Source organism: Triplophysa dalaica, chromosome 14 (genome assembly GCF_015846415.1).
Source record: "Triplophysa dalaica isolate WHDGS20190420 chromosome 14, ASM1584641v1, whole genome shotgun sequence".
Taxonomy (NCBI): Eukaryota; Metazoa; Chordata; class Actinopteri; order Cypriniformes; family Nemacheilidae; genus Triplophysa; species Triplophysa dalaica.
The window spans coordinates 1,793,515-1,816,969 of NC_079555.1; the positions used below are offsets into that span (position 1 = coordinate 1,793,515).

The 23,455-nt window shown below is 40.0% G+C and overlaps 2 protein-coding genes across 3 annotated transcripts in view; both read right to left on the reverse strand.

The window, feature by feature from the left end:
• LOC130435410 (rho guanine nucleotide exchange factor 17-like) overlaps positions 1-12,189 on the reverse strand; it is a 51,972-nt gene extending 39,783 nt beyond the window's left edge. For both annotated transcript variants that reach the window (XM_056766022.1, XM_056766021.1), the window contains exons 1-2: positions 10,650-12,189; positions 6,919-10,475 (exon numbers count right to left, since the gene is read on the reverse strand). In XM_056766022.1, coding sequence (XP_056622000.1) covers positions 6,919-10,475; positions 10,650-11,166 — 4,074 coding nt within the window. In that variant the 5' untranslated portion in view covers positions 11,167-12,189. The remainder of the gene's footprint in view (positions 1-6,918; positions 10,476-10,649) is intronic.
• Positions 12,190-12,281: 92 nt separating this feature from the next.
• On the reverse strand, positions 12,282-21,724 carry LOC130435142 (P2Y purinoceptor 3). The gene is made up of 2 exons (XM_056765489.1): positions 21,600-21,724; positions 12,282-14,965 (listed from the first exon to the last, which is right to left on the reverse strand). Exon 2 carries the CDS (start codon positions 14,942-14,944, stop codon positions 13,973-13,975), a length of 972 nt encoding a protein of 323 aa, XP_056621467.1. The 5' UTR covers positions 14,945-14,965; positions 21,600-21,724; the 3' UTR covers positions 12,282-13,972.
• Between the last annotated feature and the right edge of the window lie 1,731 nt (positions 21,725-23,455).

Here is a 23,455-nt window from a genome sequence, read left to right on the forward strand (position 1 = left end):
GGAATATTATTGCTTAAGACAGAAATAATAAGGTAGGAGATAATGTTGGGTGGGGGCTTATTTTATCCATCTGGACTATTTCTCTTGCTATATATATATATATATATATATATATATATATATATATATATATAATGTATATATTTATTTAAGGACATAAATAATCTCTTAAATTATAGGGCTTGTTGAGCAGGCGTGTTGTTATTTAAGACATCAGACTTTTACCTGACATACGATAAAAAAAAAAAAAAAACACAGAGTCATATCAAAACCTAGAGGACACTTACTTTAAAAAATGTAATAATGCCCTAACAAGCACTCAAGACGACAAATTAAAATAATGTTTCTTGCTGAATAATATTATTTCTCTCACATATTTTACAGATTCACACACTTACAGATTTTTTAAGGCAGTATAATCTGCCTGCATTTGTTAACAACATGCCAAACCACATGGATTTTCACAAAATCCATTACACAAGAAAAGGCTTTAATTCTACAGAAACATGAATCGGGTCTTATCTCTACTTCACTAGAAGTTACTTTGAAAAACGTGTCGACCAAATGTCAACTGACTGCAAAGTGAGATGAGATGACAAAAAACATGCTGAGATTTGACTGTTTTGGGAGCTGAAACTAAACTGATGACGAAGAAAACTAAATGATGGATGAAGACAGAGATGCAGATGTTGGATGGTTAGATACAGCCACTGAACTCTCATACCCACTCACAGACCCTCCACACAACAATCTCATATCACTTGAACAATTTATTCATTTTGGTCTTTTGAGATTTGTTCATTGTAATGATTGCAATCCTCTAGTTTTACACTGATAGAACAGCACACAAGTTTAACTCATAAAACTTCTGTTCTGCTGTGTGATAACTCTGAAGTGTTTTTAAAAGACCCTCATGCTCATAGACCACCAACACAACAACAAGACAAAAGCATCGAGTCAATTACAGGAAAACTGACAATAGGGGTTTAAAACAAGCCTCTAAAACACACGACGAGTAATACATGTATGATGCTTGATTTACAAAGTACAAACACTGAGTTTAGCCCAACATTTTCAGACGCCCACAATAAACCAAAAGCTAAAGGATTATATACAAATGTACATGTTGTTGTTCTAAAATTTTGGCTCATTTCTTATTTTCCAGTAGTTGTTTTATAAATTGTAATTAAATAAATCAGAACTGTTATATTTGATCACCTTGACTGTAGTCATTCTTTATCTAGAATTTGCAAAAATGTTTTCTCTTGTCATTTTTTAGAGAAGTAACCTGAGATGTTTTTTTTACCAGCTATGTAACAGTCCCACATCTATTTTGACCGTTTCTTGACTGGCTTTTCTTTAACAAAGTCCAAATAGGCATTTTTACAAATATTTTTTTGAAGTATGTAATGAAAAAGTATCTTTGTCTTCAAAGGTAATATCAGATATCTAAGCGTATGTTGAACGGTAGCGTCCATATTTTACTCATATACTGTATTATGAAAGTTTAAGACTTCACACCAGTAGTTTAACATCATTCTGTAATCTGATTTCATTTCGTTAGTAGTTTGTGAATGGGAAAATGGGAACAAGGCAACAAGGTTTTGGAAGTAAAATTTCATTTCATGTTAAAAAAATATTTTTATAAGTATACACCCGTGTGTCAAAGTTGTAAATGCGTTGTTAAATCTGAAGGTCAGTGTGTTCTCAACGTAATTTTTACAAATATTTTTACGCAGTATACATAATTTGTAATGTGTCATGGAAGGAGTACATAATAGGTTTATATAAAGGATGTTAATTGAAAACAAAGTGATTCTTAGCCCGCAGAGCTGGTTGGTTTGGGTCCATTCTTTTTGAACTACCTGTTAAGAAATGAGTGAGAAAAATACTTCCATAAGTCGCACACACAAAGCAGGCAACTTTTGTCCGTTATCTTAAGAAAACGCAGAACACTAAAAAATAAAATAAGATAATCACAGCAGGCTGTTCCTTAAAAAGCTGTTCCGTAATGAATGTCTTTCTGTAGGGAAGCACATTATCTGTCCATTAGACCTGCTCACATGTGAGTCATCTCTCTCTCTCTCTTCAGACAGCGCAGGAGTCAGGGAACATTGTGAAGGGATGAAGTCATTCCTGCCGTTCTTCCAGAAATGAGATTCAGCCCTGATATCAGGTACTCTGACAGAGCAAAAGATTAACGCAGGACGGCAGAGCGCTGTGAAGGGAAAGCGATACTTACGTGTGGAAAAAAAGAGAGAAAACAATAGGAGTGATTGAACAGAAATGAACCGTGGAGAATGGAGAGAGTGGAGAAGAGCAGAAGAAAATGAAGGACAGGAGAAAGTGAGAGAATCTGGTTGTTCCCTGTTGTTTTCTTTCAAACGGGCACCAGGAATGTGGCCTTCTTTCTCTTTCATAATAAACGCCACACAACGCCTACGAAATATCTTCCTTTTTAATCTCTTTCTTTCTTATTCATTTATACGCGAATATCATGAATGGTGTTTAATGGAGTGCTATTACTTTTCTAAGCATTCAGCATACTTTATATCCACATGTATAACAAAAAAAGGTACATTTGGCTTTATATAGAATAAGTATAAACTAGGAGGCAAACTTACTGCAAATAAAGGAAATTCTCATTAATCTCTATCAACATATCAACATTTTTTAATTAAGAGCCTTGACACTTACTTGGGCATCATTTTCTCACCTGTCATTTTAAACCTGTATGACTTTCTTTCTTCTGCAGAACACATAAGGAGACATTCACTTCTATTGTATGGACACAAAACCAATGCAAGTGAATGGGGGCCAGTACATTCCTCAAAATATCTTCTTTTGTGTTCTAAGGAAGAATTTTTATACAGGTTTGAAATGACAAAAAGGATGAGTAAACGATGACAGATTTTTCATTTTTGGGTGAACTGTCACTTTAAGATTTAAGGTCTTGTTTCCCTTCAAAAAAGGGAACCAACTTGCAGATCTCATCCCGCATTGACTCACATAGTTTGTCTTTTCCCTACTATGGCAGTAAAATGATATCTGTATGGTTACTGACATTCTCCAAATATCTTCCTTTGTGTTCAGTTTTCAATTTATACAGGTTTGGACAAATCTGAGAGTGAGTAAACTATGACAGATTTTCACTTTTGGGTGTTCTACTACTGTAAAAAAGTATGTTATATGGTCATATGGTCTGTAAAAAGTAAAATGATCACACAGGATGAGACGTCTTAAACACACCCAGACTTTAAGACGTTACATAATTGTCTGAGGAAACGTGTGGCAGGAATGATGCCTGGTCAGAAGGTAAGGAGCAGACATGACAGTCCCTCCTCTGAGACCACCGTCCAAACGCAGGCAGACAACAAACACATGTCCTCATCCTGACTGAGCCTTTAATCCCTGTGAAGATGCTGTCCAGCAGTTACGGACACAACAGCATCAAAGCACTGACAACGTGTGTGTGTCGTCTCACGCCTGGCACTTCCAGATCACAGAAACACATTCCTGCTTCTGCAGATCATCAAGCATATCAGTAACCACAACAACTTCCTGTTTCTGTTCCTCAGCTTCCTGTCTGCACAGAATCACTCGGCAGTCCCGCTGATAAACGAGCCAAGACACACACATACACAACACCAGTACCAGTGTGTCAGGATTTTACAGACACACTCATTCTGTAACATCCATGTACGAAAAAGTAAAAAAACTACCACTGAGCTAAAATGAAAATTCATGTGTTATGCAAATTGCATTTACATTTGTGCAGTTATACACAAATCGCACAACAAATCGACACAAGACATAACGACTTTGGTAATTGGTCTCTTATGAAATCTATCAACTTTCTTGCATTAATACGATCCCATATTTAGAGTTATATTTGTAAAAAAGCATCACATGACATCACAGCATCTTTAATGTCATTTGAGTTAACGTTGCTTTGTGTGATAAAATTGCTTCTCAGCAAATCCCATTCCATGACTTACCAAATTACAAGAAATTTATCAACAAGTCCTAAAAATGTGTTTAAAATGAAGTGCTTTCACAAACAAAAAAACATTTGACAGTCACCTCCTCTGCTCTGGAAACGTATCTGGTTTCTTCAGCATTGAGATATCTTTACAGGTTACCCACAAAGAGCTCAGGCTGGGCGTTTTCCTTCTACTGCCTGTCCACATGTGTTTTTCCTTCAGTTTTTTTTTCAGTTTTTTCTGGGGCGTGTACATTGTTACTGATCCTCACAACCTCAGGGAATACTTAACTATCCTGTCACACACACACATCACAGCCCCAGTAAAAACACCCTGTGTTTATGGTCTGAACCTCTCCAAATCCTCAATATTCATTAACCTACTCCTGCTGGACCCTCTCTCTCCCCCCCCCTCTCTCTCTCTCTCTCTCTCTCTCTCCCCCTCTCTCTCTCTCTCCCTCTCTCTCTCTCTCTCTCTCTCCCCCCTCTCTCTCTCTCTCTCTCTCTCCCCCCTCTCTCTCTCTCTCTCTCTCTCTCCCCCCCTCTCTCTCTCTCTCTCTCTCTCTCTCCCCCCTCTCTCTCTCTCTCTCTCCCCCCCTCCTCTCTCTCTCTCTCTCTCTCTCTCTCCCCCCCCTCCCTCTCTCTCTCTCTCTCTCTCTCTCTCTCCCCCCCCTCTCTCTCTCTCTCTCTCTCTCTCTCTCTCCCCCCCCCCCCCTCTCTCTCTCTCTCTCTCTCTCTCTCTCCCCCCTCTCTCTCTCTCTCACTCTCACTCTCCCCCCCTCTCTCTCTCTCTCTCTCTCTCTCCCCCCCTCTCTCGCTCTCTCTCTCTCCCCCCCCCTCTCTCGCTCTCTCTCTCTCTCCCTCTCAGATGAAGCCTGAGCTCAGCTCACAGTCATTACCAGAGCCTCAACTTAACACAATGAATGTCATTACTGTGGTTGGTCATTAAACCATTACCAAAATGAAAGAGAACGCTTACAAAGATATGGAGAGTATAAAACCAGGACAATTGGTGTTGGCTGTTTGCCATAAATTACTCTAAAAAGTGTGCATTCCCATAAAAAGTTACTATTATTTATTATAAATATTTAACATAATAAGATAAAGAATTGAATTTTAGCAAATCACTTCACAGCTAGTTTGTTAAATAAATGAAGAGTAGACATACTGTCAAGCTTTGGCTGTGAAATGGTGTAAAACACGTCTACAGGTAATGTGCTCAGCACTGAACGAGAACAGCTGCACGTTTGTATTTCTCCCTTATCTGACACACCCAATTTACCTCACGGATCGTTCCATAATCTCTCCGTTAAATATGAGAGACATCTAGAATGTGCAGCGTCATAACTGAGAACACCTGTGTGGACCTGACTTCATACATCCACTACTAGAAAATCACATTATTGACAACAACTGCTTCAAAATCACCACAAAAACAAGTATCATGTTCAGCTTGAAAAGAGGCTTTTTAAAAACAACTGTAAGTAAGAAAGAGCTACAGTGAGGTCATAAAGAAAGCATTAAGCTCTGGAAAGATGCCTGAAGCCAGACGATTAAGAGGAAGACCGTTTAGCCTATTCAAGCTTTCGTGTCCCCAAATTGAGTCTTTGAAAAAGTCCATAAATCGTACAGAACGATATTTATTTTAAATCTAAAAATGCAAAACGTTTTCTATGATCTTTAGGTTTAGAGGATAAAATATACCGTGTGTTTTACATTACGCCTATGGACTGTCCCCACGGAGATAATAAACCAGACAAGTGTGTGTCTGTGTGTGACCAGGCTGGTCTCCAAGCTGACTGACAAGGCCGAGCAAACATTTTCCCCACTGCAAGTTTCATAATGACCCTCACAAGAAAGAAGAGAATTAAAAAAGAAAAGAGAGGAATGTGGGTCCTGTAAGCCAACATGCTGTCATTCAAACAAACTCATCTTATATAATCAGCTAATACCAAGCATCAGCTTGGAACAGCTCTGAGTGAAGCACAGTATTGAAAGAAAAAGCTGGCACAGATGAAATCCTAAGAAAATACAACACCATAAAAGGTGGACGGAGAGAACTATGAACAACCCCGATGTCTGAGACAGAGTGCCTACCAAAGACCAATTCATCACTTTGTAAAACATCACAGCACTTGGACACACACTGCATCACCAACACCAAGCACAACACTCTTAAATATAGACATTTCTGAATGGTATTTGTAGTTAAGGTCAGGCTGGTAACAGAAGACGCTATTTTTAAACACTAATTCAAGACCGTCTTATGTTTCACACAACGGATAAACCATTGAGCATAAATAGACAAGATGAAGCATTGCCTTCAAAATACGCCAGTTAAGAATGCCAGAACATTTCATCTTTTTATAGCGGAAAGTATTCAAAGGAACTTATGCAGGACACACACAACCCAGTCACTCCACCAAAAGACAGGTAAGGGAAGGTCAAGAAAAACAGCATGAAGCAGAACCTGTTGTGGGAAAATGTCTTTCTAATTTCCTAGAAGCATTATTCAGTTCTGCTTATTCCATCTTGTTCAGACAAAAAACAAATGTCATGAGCTGTAAATTCGGATGCACTAGAACAGGAATCAACACATCAGACGTACAAATTGAGACATGATTCTACACACACAAACAGTCTGACGGCCTTGAAACACGCATCCAAGTTCTCTTCAGAGTGATATATCCTTCATCTAGCTAAAGTCTAAAAATAACTTTACAAAAAAAGCTTCAAAGATTGCTTCGCTCACAAGCTACACACTCAAGTGTGGTCCTTTACTGGACCACACTTGAGTGGTTAGATGACATTACAAAACGTAATTGGAAAAATTACATCCAAACCTTCAGAAACGAACTCGGAAGCACATGCGCCATGACACACCATCAACAATACTGATTCAAACAAATGGCATAAAAAGAAAGACTCTCACTCACCACTCTTGGTTTGGTCTTCAAAGGAGCTGTGGCAAGTTCCTCACTGGACTTCCGTTCTAGCTTCGACTCTGCACAGTTGGTAGGAGCGGAAGGTGTAGAGGGTATAACCGCAACGGTGGATGCGGGGGTCTCCATTGGACCCTCAGGAGGGTTTGAAGCCAAGATGTGTGGCTCAGTGACGTCCTCTAACGATGGGGCGTCCTCCCCCTGGACTACCTTGCGGGCAGGTGAAGACTCTGGGACGTGGCTAGACATATGGTGGTCCTCAGAGATTTTTGAAGAATCTATTGGCAAAAATGTGGGCGGTTCACTGGCATGACGGACATGTTTGGATCTGATCTTTAAGACTGGAAGCTGGGGATGGATGGAGGTGGTATCTGGGTGTTCAGAAGACGGTTCCTCACTCTGTTCCTCCTGTTGATCACTGTCATCACAAGACGCCTGGTGGGTAAAGCGGTTAGAGCGTTTCTTGCTTCTACGACTCATGCGAGGTGACAAAACTTGAGCGAGCTTGGGGTCAAAGGGAAAGACAGGCTCATCCGTCACTTTTGTTTCTCCGTTTTGTCCAAGGTGGGAGGGTAAAACCCGCTCCGATTGGGAACGAGGCCTCTTGGGGGAACAACAAAGCTGTCGTTCGCTACTGAGTTCCCATAGCTCGTCTCTCTGCTCAGATAAAATGGGCTCACTGCTGGATGGTGGTATGGATTGTTCTAATTCGCAAATAGGCTCGCTGGGATTTCTCTGAAATTCTGTGGCCGTATCTGCCAGCTCTCCACGTCTGCTGGGATCGCTAAAGCTCTTCTTCTTCACCGCCTTGCCGTTGGCTTTCTCATCGATGAGGTTGTCCATCGCGCCGGGCTCGCACACAATGCTTTGAATCAACGTGCAGTAATCTCGGAGGCTGTCGCTACAAACAGAGAGGTCACTGCCAGCACTACCCGTGTATTCAGAAAGGTCTGCAGCCGAAGACTGCATGCAACCGCTCACCTTCGAGTTTAAAGAGAGGGAACCCAGCAGGTTGCTGTCCATGGAGAAGTTGTTTCCGCCTTCCTCCGCGATCGAACGTCGTCTGTGAGGCATAGGATCGCTCAGTGAGCGGTATGCAGATTCACCGTTTGACTCTCCATTGCTGCCATTGCTGGAGTCCGAGCCGTTGTTACCAGCTGAGGAGAATTTCCTTCGCCTGCGAATAGCGCTGGGAGTTGAAGGAGCCTCTGAGGCCCCCTGGTTTACATTTTTACTGCTGCTAATGTCTCCTCCTATGGCTACTCCCTCATACTCTGTCCTAACAGAGGGAAGCTGAGATGAGAGAGATTCATCTGGTGCTGTAGCAAGCATCTGCTGCTCATACAACCCTGACTGATTCCAAACGGTGAGGGTCTGCCCAAGCAAGTCTTTACTAATGGATAACCCCCCATATGAGCCAACCTCTGGCTCTGTGACAATTCCTTCATCTGTCAGGCTAGATTCATGACCAGAAAGTTCATCCAATGACTTATCACAGAACACATTTTCCTCTGAATTTACCTTCTGTAAACATTTTCCACTTTCTCTGTCAGCCTCTCCTTCCTCACACCCTGTAAACCCAGCAAGACTGCTCTCCTCCCGCTTTACCTCATCTTCCTTTTCACTACCTTCTTTAGCATCATTTTTTTTTCTCCTGAAACTTTCTTCCTCAAAATCGTCCTCATCCTTACTTTCACCCATCTGACAGATGTCCCTTATTACCTGTCTGGCTTCCTGCACATAGCGGTCTTGTAGAGGGGTTGGCATTGGCTCCTCGTAACCATAAGCACTCCTGCAGTCATCACTCTCCACCTCCCTGTCAGAAACCACCACCCGCTCTATATTACCTTCACAGTCTAGCCGCTGCTCGGAGGAACTCCTCAAACCTGGCCCGCTTCCATAACAACGCTGCACTACAGGCTTCTCCGAATACGTGAAAGACTTGGCCCTTCTCAATGTAGCAGTGAGGTCCTTAAGGGAAGGCCGGCCAGGGTGCGGCCGATGTGTCTTGGAGCTCTTTCTGTGCACTGTTGTGCTCTGACCAACCTGAAACCCAGAGTTCAGACCTCCCTCATCGCCGTGCCCTTTCTTTCTCATTCTTAACTCCGACAGATCTGTCTTAAGGTAGCTGAGAAGCGACAGGGTTTCTGAGGAAATATCAGGGTTTGACATAGAGATCCTGTTCTTTTCTTTATCATCGTTTAAAGAATGGTGAAGTACCTTGTTTTCTTTACACTCTGATGGACTGAAGCTGGGTACCAGTCTTGGATGAACTCGAACTGGGGTATGGGAAAAGTTGTCTCCATGGCCAAAACTGGGTGAGCGATACATGGTGGAATTTCCATGGTATGTTTTACTCTGCACAGTTGATGAAGCCCTGCTGAAGACGTGGGAGCTGGCTGGTTGATCTTCTTCCTTCAATGTCTCTGTGCTGGAATACCTGCTACAACTGCTCGACCCCAGTGGACTGGATGTAAATGAGGGTATGGTGACCTTTGATACCCGTGACACCTGTGGGACCGGGCTGCCTCCAACTGGTCCCTCAAATGTTCTATATAGATGCCTAAAGTTTTCCTTAGAAACACGTGAACCGAGAGATAAGGTCCCACGAGCCCATGGCTGGCCCATAAAGCCTGCTCTAGACCGCAGGTTCTCAATCCCACGTCCGGCCGGCCGAGAATCAGAGGTCTCTAAGTGTTCCATCATTACAGGGTGGTCATCACTGTCGTCCGACACCTCATTATCCCTACTGCAGCTACTTTTCTTCTTTTTTCTTAGTGAGCGACGTCTCACGTCCCTGTTGTGGTGGGCGAGCGTTGCAGGACTGTCCTCCTCACTGCCTGAAGACCTCCCCCTCACCTTAGCCTGGGAGCCATGCTTGTTTAGGAGGAAATGTGTGCCGAGTGTCCTTCCACTCGACCCCTCGTCCTCTTCTCCAGAGCTCAGTCTTCCCCGTGTGCCGGCTAGCTCCACGGAGGGGCCCGTCTGTGGTTTGGTGGAGTTATGCGAGGAATGCAAGTTATCCAGTGGCTGCGGCTGCTCTTCACTCTGTCTCTGCCCCTGCAGCTGCCAACGGCGAGCAAACGAGTGAGTCCTGAGGGGTGAGACGCTGGTTCTGATGCGGGGAGGGGGTGCCGGGGGAGAAGACTGGAGGTCACTGCAACAATTATTCTGTGGGGGATCACAAATCGACTCGCAGGAATGGCTTTCAACACATGAAGTTTGATATCTGTTGCAATTTGGGGTGGAATCGTCTACATACGGTGCAATGTTTTCATTATCAGACCTGCTTGTGTCATGGCAGGGCCTAGCTGGATGGTGCCAGTCAGTTTTGTCTGACGCCGAGCTACCATATTCAGCACTGAAAGAATGTTGGAGGTGTTGATAGGCAGATTTCAAGTCATCAGCATCAGACGTCGACCTGTGTTGCTTTCTGCGTCCATCCCCAAAAAGTTCTCTAATCTTAGTTACACTTGGCCAGTTTGCAGCAATGTGAAGAGTCTCTCCATATGAAGGGTGATAGCGACGATGAGATTTACATACTGGGCTCCCTAAGACAAAAACAAAATGTTGTTTTAAAAATGGCCTTATAATTTCATCACATTGTTCAAATAAAAACCGGTGAATTTAATCAGAACTCATGGCAATAACCACAATATACATTTTATAGGGATTCTTATAAACCAGCACAAAAACACACAACCCGATTACAAAAACTCTCTTACCTGCTTTGGTGCCAGCCCCAGTGTTTCGAACTCCTCTGTCCGAATCAGAGCCTGACACAGACTCTTGGGTCGAACTGTATTGGTTACTATCCTTGACTTTCTCAATCCCAAACTCCAAAATCTCCTTGGGTGAGCAGCTGTCGTCCAAAAACGAATCCTCGCTACTTTTAACAACTAAAGTTGAGCTTTTAACGTTTCCATTGTTGCTCTGCGACCCCGCGTTTGAAACGAACTTTTCGGAAAGCTCGCGAACAGACAGAGAGGTCGCATGAGTGCTTCTCTTTAGATCCGAGCCCGGAAGATTTGACGCTGAGATTTTGGAAACTTTTCTGGATACAGTAACAGCGCGCGTCGCCAGTGAGGGCTGAGCGCTGCGCTCTGCGGTGTCTGGGGGAAGGGCACCGCGCCTCTCCAAATCCTCTCCAAATGATCTGCGCTTTGCTTTCCAGCTTTCCAGTTTTTTCAAAGAAACGCTCCTATAAACCGGCGCTTTCCTCTCCATCTCTCTTTCAGCCATGGCGTTGCCTGTCCTCCCAGTTTTTAGTCTTCTCTTCTTTCAGTTCATTGATAAATTGTCCAGACTTTTTTCCACCGTTGCTTTATCCCCGTTGAAAAAATCTTACAATGCACCCATTTAACCACAAAACTTGCCTGGCGGTGTTGCCTGGGGGAGACAAAAACAAGAACGGCAGAGCATGAGATTGTTTACGAAAACAAATGAATGTACTTCCAAACGTATTTCGCTATCCTGGTTTCCATCCATGCGTTTAGAACGAGCTCAACGTTGGAGCAGAAAAATCCAAAGCGTTTCAACTCTGCACGAACTCCAGCAAAGTTTGAATGATGTACATTTTCCAAAGTGAATCCCATTTCTTTGGCCGACAGTCTCTTTTCAAGCGCATCCTTTATTCCCGGCGTTAACTCGGTGCGCTGAAGCTTATTTTGACACAATTGTGCGTTTCCGAAACTTTTGGCTTGTTACATGCAGATAGCTGCTTTGTTTGAGGGCGGTGCTACAACATGGGGTCGGGGGTTAGAGAGAGAGACCCCTGGGAAATATGTGGGACATTCAAGCGTTTCCTCTTTCTGATGTGAGAGAGCAGATTGCAGAAGGCAGTTTGTGAACGCACAGTGGAAAATGTTCGGACAAATGATGGTCTTTAGTTTTCATTGATAATGTTTGGGTTTACTCAGAAGACATTAAGTTGTTGTTACTGTCTGTTATAGTTTTTGTCTAGTTTAATCCTCACAGATGTTTAACGTGCTCAGTCTTTGTACAGAACAAAACGTTTTCATTTCTTTGTTTCAAACATTTTCCATTTTTCTCTTTTTCTAGTCGATCCTTAAGTTGCACGAGTTTATAGCGGACTCTAGCGGCCACAGTGAAGATTTTATTAACCGAGGACACCATAACTTCTTTCATTTGCTTTGCTTACCAAAACATAGATAAAGTGTTTATTTATTCTACTATTTAAAGGAAAGTCACTGGGATTTACTTTACCTTTACTTTCTAAAATGCAAGTCGAATTACTTTCATAGATTGATTATTTTTATATGGATCTGTATTTAACTGGTTGTGAATAGAAACACCGACAAAAAAGGACACAGATTAGTATAAGTTTATTGTTTTGACCAAAAACAACTCCACACAAACACACAAATCAGACGAATTATGATGTCACATTTAATAAAATAACGAAATGTCTTTCACTATTCTTTAAAAATAATATATCACACTTATGACAAACTTTTAATTGATAATGTTCGCTTCATATGATGGAAACATATACATTATTTGTAGGGTTGCTTTAAAATAATACACATTGTGAAAAGCACTATACAAATGTGAAAACGGAATATTAATATTTACAAAGACATTAATTGTCAAGACATTTTCTTTGCAGATCAACTAACACACATGTATTTACCAGTATGTTGTGTAGGCTACATCATGCTTAGGTACAGACATACGTGTATTCTTCATTATAAAGTTTGCCGTATATATAATTTATACGTATATTTGGCTTTTACGAACATTTTCAATAAAATATTTACGCTAAAGCAGTGTTTCATAAAAATGGGCAGAGTGCGCCACCTAGTGGCAGACGCAGTTTAATGAATTTGAGATACAGAAACTGCAGGTGTTTAACTGAACTCCAACCTTCAGATACAGAGCAAAGTTACTTTATTTAAAGCTGAACAAAATAACACAAAGATGATACTGGACGAATAAAATAAACATATACATTCACAGTACTAGAAGCTCAGTGTTTTCTACTCAAATGCAGCTCTTTTCCTGAACAATAGACACACCTTTATCAAAGGCATTTGAACACCTAACGCTTTGTCTTTTTAAACAGCTCTTGTTGTTATGATCGTTGTTAAGCTTAAAAGTTCAACCGTAATGAAGTTTACACATTTTAATAGCCGAATAGATCAATCGCACAGACACAAGCTTTACATTTCTCTGAATCAGAGACTCCACATGTCACTCTTATAAAAATGACATATATACAGGACATCAGTCATATGGGGGATCAAGCCCTCAAACACCTTGTGATAAAGACCACTAGATCATGTGCTGAAGACGTGACAGTCCTGTGTTACACAGATGATGAAAAATCATTCAGATCTCCACCCATCACATTTTACGCATAGTTTTTATTAGTCAAGGGTTTGTTGTTTTTATTTTCTCTTTTTATTAGTAACACTGAAAGTCTGCTGTTACTCTGTGTCAAAAATATGCCTTCACAGACCAGCTGAATCCATGATCATGTGTCTGAATTGAACCATGTTAGGTAAAATCTCTCATAATCATCATCCCTTTTTTATTCAAAGGGTATAAAACCCTTCATATGTTTGTGACTTTGTGGAATGATCTGCCCGCTGCCACAAGATCAGCAGATTCTGTAGCCGTCATCAAGAATGGGCTGAAAACACAGTTCTCTTCCGTCAGCATCTGACCGATGAGTTCTTACTTCTATGTCTTTTCTTTTTCTATCCTTAAAAAAAGCCTTAGCCCTCTATACTGAGGTAGGCTATGAGACCAGCTTAACTACACTTATGCTTTTTATTGTCCTTATGTTGTTCCAATTACTTCTATTGTTTTCCTCATTTGTAAGTGGCTTTGGATAAAAGCGTCTGCTAAATGACTAAATGTAAATGTATTGACTCAAAAGTCAGTTCTTCAGTCATAATGAAGTTTTCATAGGATACATCACTTCAAGGCCAACAAAACCTTCATGATGTGTTAGTGTAATATTCCAACGCAGCACCTTTACTGTGTTTTTTTAATCATCATCCTGATTCAGAAGACCAACCAATCATTTTGAAAATTGGCTTTTTAGTGAAGTGAACTTGAGCAGTAAAGTCCGCGTACTGCGTCTGTACTTGGGCTGGGTGAAGTAAAACAAAATAGGATCCAGTACACTGTTCATACTGGCAAAGGGTCTGGTGCTTTTGTAAACCACCGACAGCAAGTTCCTCAGTTCACAGGACGCCGTGGGAAACGTCCGCACCAACAGGTAGAGCGTTTTGGTGATGTGGAATGGCAAAAAGCTGATGGCAAACACCAACATGACGATGATTATCATCCTGACCGCTTTAGTCTTTTTCTCCACGCGGGAGTGTCCTCTGGCCTCGCCAGGCCGGCAAAGAACCTTCGCCATTTTACAGTAGAGTACCAGGATGACCAGGAACGGCAAAATGAAGCCCACACAGGTCAAGGCGATGCCGTACGGGAAATATTCCGGAGAGCGCTCTGGGACGCTCAGGTCGTAGCACACGGTGCGGTTGCGCTGGACGCCCGTCGCGGCGAACTCGAACGTAGGAGCGCAGAGCACCACCACGGACCCCCAGACACACGCGCAAATGATCCAGGCGAGCCTGCGCCCTCCTCTTTTGGGCCACGGAGTCATCGGGTGGCAGATGCCCAGGTAACGCTGGACACTGATGCAGGTGAGAAAGAAGATGCTGCCGTGCAAGTTGCTGTAGAACTGAAAGCGCACCATGCGGCAGGTGAGGTCGCCAAAAGGCCAGTAGTCTCTGCTGGCGTAGTTGTAGATGAGGAGCGGGAGCGAGCAGACGTACAGAAAGTCCGCCACCGCAAGGTTCAGCATGTAAATCTTAGTGCGCGTGAGCGCTCGCCGACAGCTCCAGATGCGCAGAATGATGATGAAGTTGAGCGGCAGGCCGAAGATGAAGACCAGACTGTAGACGCCTGGGAGGAGATAGCGCTTGAAGTCCTCGTTGTAGGTGCAGGAGGGCAGAGCGGAGCTGGAAAGGTTGGACGCCATCTCGACAGTTTGCCTCACATTCTGTCAAGAGAAGAATAAAATATATAGTTTGTATATATATATATAATTACATATTTCTGTTCAGATTAAAGGAACTTTTAACAAAAAGTTCTATTTAGTGAAAAGGCCTTCTTCAGACAACAAAAAAGTGGAAAAGTATCCCAAGAATGGTTCTTTTTAGAAACGTTGATTGAAAGGTTTTTTGGGGAACCAAAAAGGGTTATTCTATGCAATGCTGCAAAGAACCTTTTATATTTATTCGTTTTATGTTTGTTATAGTATAATTTTGAACTGAGAATCAAAACTCTGCATTCCTTTAGTCAGTGCATGCAAAACATATTCATGTATTCCCAGTAAAGGAAGACGGTCGAAGCAAATTGCAGCTTGTTTATCCAAACCTAATAACAGTGCAAAACTTTCAATAACATCCAGTGATTTATGCAGGCAGTGAGAAACGAACTTCATTTTTTTAGAAGTTAATGAGGAATGTGTGTTTTAATATGAGGTCTCTGACAGTGTTGGGTAAGTTACTCTAAAAAAGTAATTAATTACTAGTTACTCATTACATATTCAATAGTGTAATTAGATTACTGTCCAAATTACTCTGTCCAAAAAGTATTTAGTTACTCATTACTAATAACTTTCTATATCCTACATCAACCTTGATTAGTTAAATTATTCAAGGATAGACATGGAACGTCTTATTTAATTCATTCAAATAAATAATATTATTAACTGACCAAAGTATTACAAATGTGGGAATTATACATTAAAGCAAAGTTTTAATGTAAGACTTTGAATGTTGATGTCAATTACACTATTGCACACGCATATGTTTCAGAAAGTATTTAGTTTAATTACATCAAAAGTAACTGTATTTAAATTACAGAAAACATATGAGTAATCCCTTACTTTACTTTTCAAGGGAAAAGTAATTAAATTACAGTAACTAATTACTTAGTAACTAGTTACACCCAACACTGGTCTCTGATCACACACACAATCAGCAGGAGGCATTTATTCATAATATTCTTTGCTAGTCTCTTGTTGAATGGTGCTTAAAATGTACTAAATTCATAAAAAGAAAAAATGATGTGTTTACATATTTAGTACCTAGATGTGCCTGGTCTTCCAGAAATTTTTGAGAATCGTTTTTTGTTTTTGTGAACTATTCCTGTAATGCTTCACTGTGTAACTTGGAGTAATCCAGGCAGGGAGGCAGCGGATCCACATGCAGTCAGATTTTAAATGAACAATAACACAAAGTACAAAACAATAAAAGAACCACGAAACAAGGCACTAAAATAATCCAAAGGGCACTGAGGAACAACTCTGGGAACAGGAACAAACATACAAAGACTCACACTACACAAAGGTTTAAATACTAACAAGATAACATAACACACCTGGAGGAACTAATTAACACTTCAAACTACGAAGGACTACAAAACATGGCACAGAACACAATGTAGTAACACAAACACAGGGGAAACGTGGACTGTGATCGTGACACGCAGTCTCATTTAAACGCTGTAATGGCAGCAAAAACAATAGCAAAACTAGAGATTTTTCCATCCTTCTTTGTTTGGTCCAACAGATGTGATAATGGAACAAATGCATACCACATAAAGCATTTCGTGGGACCTCCTCATCATTTATTCATGATATCTTTTGAAAAGGTTTTAAATAACAGGCTCAGTTTAGCGCTCCTGAAATATTCATGTGACTTTATTTTCTTTGTTTTTGTTAAAGGCATATGTCAATTACATTGAAAGGTTACATGAGAGTTTTCATGACACTTGCATTCTCAACAGATACAAGCTGAATGGTAGACACAGGAAAAGACAGAATTCACATATCTCTTTTTCTGCTTTCACTTCTCCTTCTGCATGATGCAATTCTCATTCAAATGAAAAATGAAGATCTGACCATCACAGTCAAATCATAAAATATAATATATTTTTCTGGTATACCGTTCCCAAGGTATGAGTTGTTGTTATGTTTGTCTCATCAAAGACAGAAAGTTCTGAGCTATTTTTTGTTTTTTGCTTTATCTGTTGTTTGCTCATCTGCATTCAATTTATTAATATTTATGTAATGCATGTTAAAAAAAGACTATAAATGGGTGCCATCCTTGCGTTATGGTTGTGGGTTTAATCCCAGGACATTGAACATACCTAAGTATAAATGTATAGGTTACTGCAATGTAAGTCGCTTTGGATAAAAGCGTCTGCCAAATGCATACATGTACATGTAAATAGTTTGGGAACCATTGATTTACCCTGACATACTGTACATCTTTACCACTGTTCCAAATATTTTGTGTCGCTCAAAAATAAAATATATCGTGTTCAACCCAGATATTTAAAAGAACACATGTTAAAGCTGCAATCGTACTGACATACCGTGAAATTGGGATATTTGGGCTTAAGATGATCATACCATCAAAATCTCATACCTACTGTGACATAGATAAGATAAATCTTAACATTTATAATATAAAACAGCCTAAAAGAGGATTATCTCAATCTTGTATTAAAGCTTGATTAAAATAATGAAATCCAAATAGCAAACAGTGTTATTCATGACCCCAGTGTTATTTATGTTTTAAAAGGAGATGGTTTCATAAAAACTATGTATAGAAAGAACTTTTTTTAGAAAGAATTTTTATAACTTATTATTAAATAAGCATTGTTTAACAAGCTTCAACAGCCGCTGCAGGTCATGTGTAGATTACAGGTTATATCTCGTCTATAAGAGCTTATCTAAGATACGATTAATGAAAACATTCCTGTAAAGACTCTCACTTGTTTATTCTAGTAACCTATTGAGTTTGTTCACTCTTTTTCATTCATTACTTTTAAAGTCATCATCATCAGGCATCTTGCACAACGGAAGTGAGACATTCAGTTTCACAAGAGCGTCTGTCAGTCTTAACTTGTGTTTGCCCAACACTACACAACACAAGTCTGATTGCATATAAAGTTCTCTTGAGCAACTTCCCCGATCTTATTCATCAGTCCACCCCACCTTCAGTTCATTTTATTGATCAACTCATCAGTTCTTGATGTTTCTTGGCCCTCCCGTCCCTCTCTACATCTCCGAGAGAGCTGGAACGGAGAAAGCATGCTAGGTTTGTCTGGACAGGTTTAAGAAATGTGAGCTCTGCTGAAAATGGCCTCGGGTTAAGTTGAGCCAATACACAAAGTTCTGAAAAGAGAGTTCAAAAATTCATTTTAGGGTTGTTTTTAGGCTTTTATAAAATAAGGATTCTTTGACAGGCTGTTTGGTCCCATAACTTTAACATACGCCAAAACCTTCTGTTACACAAAAGTTTCGTTGTAGTTGAAAAGGGGTTTGCAGAAAAAAATGTAAATAAGAATAAAGCAATAAGCCCCAAGAAGGAGTGGGTTACAATGCATTTTATAACAGCTAAGGCCGTTGTGGCACGATGTGAAGCGGACCCCTTGTTCATACTTGACTTCTTTTTTGACAAGAAAAAGTTGACACTGGTGCTTGTTTGGTTAAAAAAAACACTTGCAGCGTATTGGTTACAAATTGTAGCCGTCAATATTCAAAGATAGCCGTTGTGCACGAAGGCACACAGGCTTCAAACGCAGCGTAACGGAAGTCTATTTGAATTATAAACAGAAAGCTTCTATAACAAATCACATATTTAAAAACAACAAAACGAATTTCTTGCTACAAATGCAATCGGAAGATATTGCATATAAAAATTAAACTTACATTTATACAAAACTATGCTTCATCAGCATTTTTTTCAGCTTGAGCTCGGCCAATCCCGCTCAAAAAAGAAGTCAAGTGTGAACACAGCCTTAGCCGTTATAAAATGCACTGTAAGCCACTGCTTCGCGGGGCTTATTGCTTTAATAAAACGGTTGCGTAGCAAGGTTTTAAAAATAAAGAAAATAAAATGATATTTCGGCTATGTTACACATGGAGCCACTATAAATCCCTGTATTTTATAAGGGCTTAGAGCTCAGCCAATCAGAATCAAGGACCAGAACTGACCGTTTTATAAATAGTAATTTTAAAGAGCGTATATGTTCCAAAGTAAAAAAAAACTGTATCTCAAATATATTTTATCTGAAATTATATTATTATTGCTCTAAAAAAACTCAACAAACCGAAGAATTTAACTCCCAATCCCATTCATGTCTGTAGCACACATGCCAAGCAGTTTTTATAAATGATGCCAAGAATGACCCAGCACGGTCACAACCAGACAGCACAAACCAAAAACGTGCCAAAGCTCGTCGGGATCTAGACTGAGATCTTGACGGGATTAAAGCAACACTTTGCGGTGGACTGAGACGTGGATCTGATAGGGAGTGGTGGTCATGCCTGTTGATTTAAACAAACACGGATCACCATCTGCTGTCTGACTGCTTATTGCCCCGGCTAGATGAAATGTTTGCTTGGCGAGGTTCTTTGAGTCGTGATGAGAGCGTCTTGCGCATGCAACGTGCGTGTGGTTGATGTCATTCCAAACCTTTATGACTTAATTCTACAGAACACGAAAGACATTCTGGAGAATGTTGTTAATAAAACATCAGACGTAAATGACTTCCAATGAATGACCTCAAAACCACTGAAACATTTCTCAAATATCTTCTTTTGTGTTCCACATACAGGTATTGAACCACATGATGGAGATTTGTTTTTAGTTTTTGGTGAACTGCTACTTTACGACGGCAAAAACAGTCTTTTGAGAGTCAGAAGCAAACTGAGCCTGCTGGAGTCTTTATTTAGCCGCGTCACGGTCCCTGACATCACAAGACCTTACTCATTCTCAAACAGACTCCTGTTCAACAGCCATGCAAAAAAAGAGTTTTGTCTGTGCATTTGCATGAACTTAAAACACGGTTTGTGCCTCAAACGTTCCTCCAACCTTGACACCCATTTTAATGCAACCAGCTTCGTGTTAAAATCATTTTGACTGGCATATCTGTGCCACTAGCACAAACAACAGAACTGTAAAAGTAATGACAACACAATAATATTGACATCGAACATTTTTCAAATTTGTTCTTGTAGCTCAATTGGGTTTTAATGTATGTTTAAACAGATGTTTCCTCAACGCAGACATGTCTACAGGCAAGATCAAACACAACAATCCAAGCAATGTGAACACTAGTTATTCAGTATGAACAAGTGATGTGTCAGCTTGTAGCTGTGAAAAATATGAAAGAACTTGCTGTGTCCGTGGTCACCGTTTTATTGCTCAACATTTGCTCCTTCTAAGTTCTACACGTAGTTTCATTTATGTTGGCTATCGTGTTTTTCCTCAAGTACTATAATCCTTCAAACAAATGTAAATATGTAAAGCACAGATCACATAACTTGGTTTTGAAAGAACGTGATGAGAAATGTTCGAGCACATACTAAAGTCTATAACTTTTGACAACACATTTAAATACCTCGGCACACTTGTGGACATTGAGATCTCTATTAAAACTCTCAAGGAGAAGTGAGAGTCAGCTGCTGAATCTTTCTCAAAATCATTTCCTCCAATACCATCTAATGGAGACAATGAGGACTTACAGATCATTCTTATTTAACTTTCGTGGGTCAAATGGTTTTGAAAAGCAATTCGCCCTGCAAGCGTGTATCATACATGACTAGTCAGGTGCAAAAATAGCCCACCAGAGAGGAGATATCTTTAGCCCACTGTCAACATCAAGCGGGAACACGCTAGACACATTGCAGCAAACCAAATAACACTAAAACACTCATCCTTTGACTGGGAAAGTCACATTGACTATCAAAGCACACGCTGGCACTGGCACCACTGACTGCTGTGATGTTAACAAAGGCGAATAAGCTGTAATTGTTATTTGAAATGGGCCATCATAGATTCAGTAGTTTAACTTTGACATCATTGCTGGGAATGCTTGCCTTGCTTCGCTTTGATGCCAACTGTTTCACCCACACCATGAGCTGATGTCTAGTTACAGACCCGCCATCTCTGAGACCTGTCCAAGCACATTAACAAACAGAGAAGCCATTCACTGACGCATTACTAATCTACTGGAATTCATACAGTAAATACGGCACTGCCAAGAATCTACTGAACTGTTCACGCTAATCCTCATTTCAATCAGAAATACAGCTGAGAATGAGACTTTATATACCGACTTGTGATTTACAGCATTACCAAGATTTCTGTCCCATAAAGAAAAAACATGTTTTGAAACGGAACTGGAAAGTAATTGATATATTAACTATGTATATGTACAGTAATTATGTCTCAAATCTATTTACAATTTAATGCATTTTTACTTTTCTTGGGAAAATTGATATGGGTTTCAATAATAGGATATTTGTTAACACTAAAACAATTTTTTTTTCATTGTGTTAGGCTACACCAAGTCAGACAGAAAGACAGGATAAATGCTATATCTAATAATAGTAATAATAATACGTTTATTTTATAAAGCCTTTCTAAGGAACTCGTTATTAGTTTCTCTACTGTATAGAAACAAAACGTAAGTAGTAGTGTATGCATGTCATTGTCCATGTGACTGCAATATTTACATTACATTTCTTACAGTTCAGTGTTCGTTTCATGGACGTTTTTTATAGTTAAAATTAAAGTTTAATGATAAAAGTTTTAATTGACTTTTAAACTTACCTTTACTTTAACTCCTGGGTAGTTCTCTGTCTTGAGAAACAGAAAATATTTCAAACATGAGATCTCCTCAAAGAGAAGTTGTCGGAGTCTTCACGCACGCTTCATAAAACTGCTTATGATTTCTCACGCTCCTGTTTTGTAACCTGTGCGTACTCGACCCCGCAGCCGTAAGCCCCGCCCCTTAGACAATGCCCATTTATATGAATTACGGTTGATCCACGATTAGAACGATTAGAGAGTTGCGTCAACTCTGTTGACTCCAATGAAACAGTTGTTTCACAGCAATGGCGTTCATGGAGCCTCTCAATAGTTCCCTGTAGTTATGGAGCTGCGGCTAAACAGACCAATTGAGTTAAAATTTTGACCCATTTAATGACATAACTTTTTGTAACCATCTGAAGGCTCCATAAATCGCGTGACAGGCGAAAATATTTAACTTCCGTTGTCGCGACTCTCTAAAGGTTTTGACTAGACGGGATACAGCCACATCCACTGGGCATGCGCACTTCAATACCGCATCATTTTGGTCACGCTGTAAGGTTAGGTTTAGGGTTGGGGTAGGTGTAGATGTTATATGTGTAATTATATGGCGATATTTTGCACCACTTCCATATTTTGCAAGACTCAGTAAACTCAATCCTAGCTGCAAGAGATTTCAAGTCCTCCCACGACAAAAGAACAAACAGCACAACACAACAATGACGCAGCACACACAAACTAACACTACATGACGGGATCCTGTCACCCTCACCGCAGAACTGTCATCAATACTATGCTATTTTTCTGTTCCTATTGATATTTATATATAGATATTTTTATTTTCATCTTGATCTTTATTTGTGCAGAATGTTTGTATTTAATTTTAACGTGATTAGGCAATGTAAAATTTGTTTTATGCCAATAAAGCTTCTTTGAAAGACGGGGAAGACGGTATTAACCGTCTTTGCCATGTTTTTTCGTCACGACAACAGAACATCTTCCTAAAGAACATTTTAGATGATTAATACACAATTTTCACTGTTAAAAAAAGAGAGGGAATATACTTTTTAAAGCTTTTGCGTTATCTCGAAAAACGTTTGCGTTATCTCGCGAAACCTTTGCGTTATCTCGCAAACACATTTGCGTTATCTCGCCAAACATTCATCGAGTTCGATGGACAAACACTTCATGTTTAATGATCCGCTGGGAGAGGTTTTGCGAGGGAAGCAATACTTATCGGGGGAACGCAAAAGTTTTGCTTTATAAAGTATTTTTCTCTTCCCTCTCATATTTTTCCACCAACATGTCCCTTAAAGAGTTCCGTTCCCTAAAGCTTTAACAAGTGCAAACAGATTTTATACTGTCCCATTTTTACTCAAACATCTTCAGTTCGTTTGTAACGCTGAAAGACAAGTTAAAACAGCACTCCAGGCCTGGGAACAGCCAAGAAAGACTAATACCCTTAATTCCAGTGAATAATCAGACATGTCAATAAACCAACAAGATCTTAATAAATCTGCGTTTAATAAAAGATCTTTCTATGACATTAATACAGCTGTGTATATTTGACTCATTAATAGATGACAAAAACAGTTTTGTGGGTTAGAAAGAAATTTATTTTCTCAATTTTTTGGCCTGCACGGAAATATAAACATGATAAATCAACGTTATGTTTACTTCTTTGTTTGTACAGTATCACTTAACCTTGGACATCTTAAGTTGAATACATTGAGTGGATGACTAAAAGTTCTTAAGATTTGGCAACATTGTGATACTGTAGAGGTTCTTGTTGTTTATGAAAATATTTTCCCAGTGTTTCTCAAGGTGCTGTCAGTTTTATTTTGAGAGCATGCTTCAAGTGATGCTGAGTTTAACTG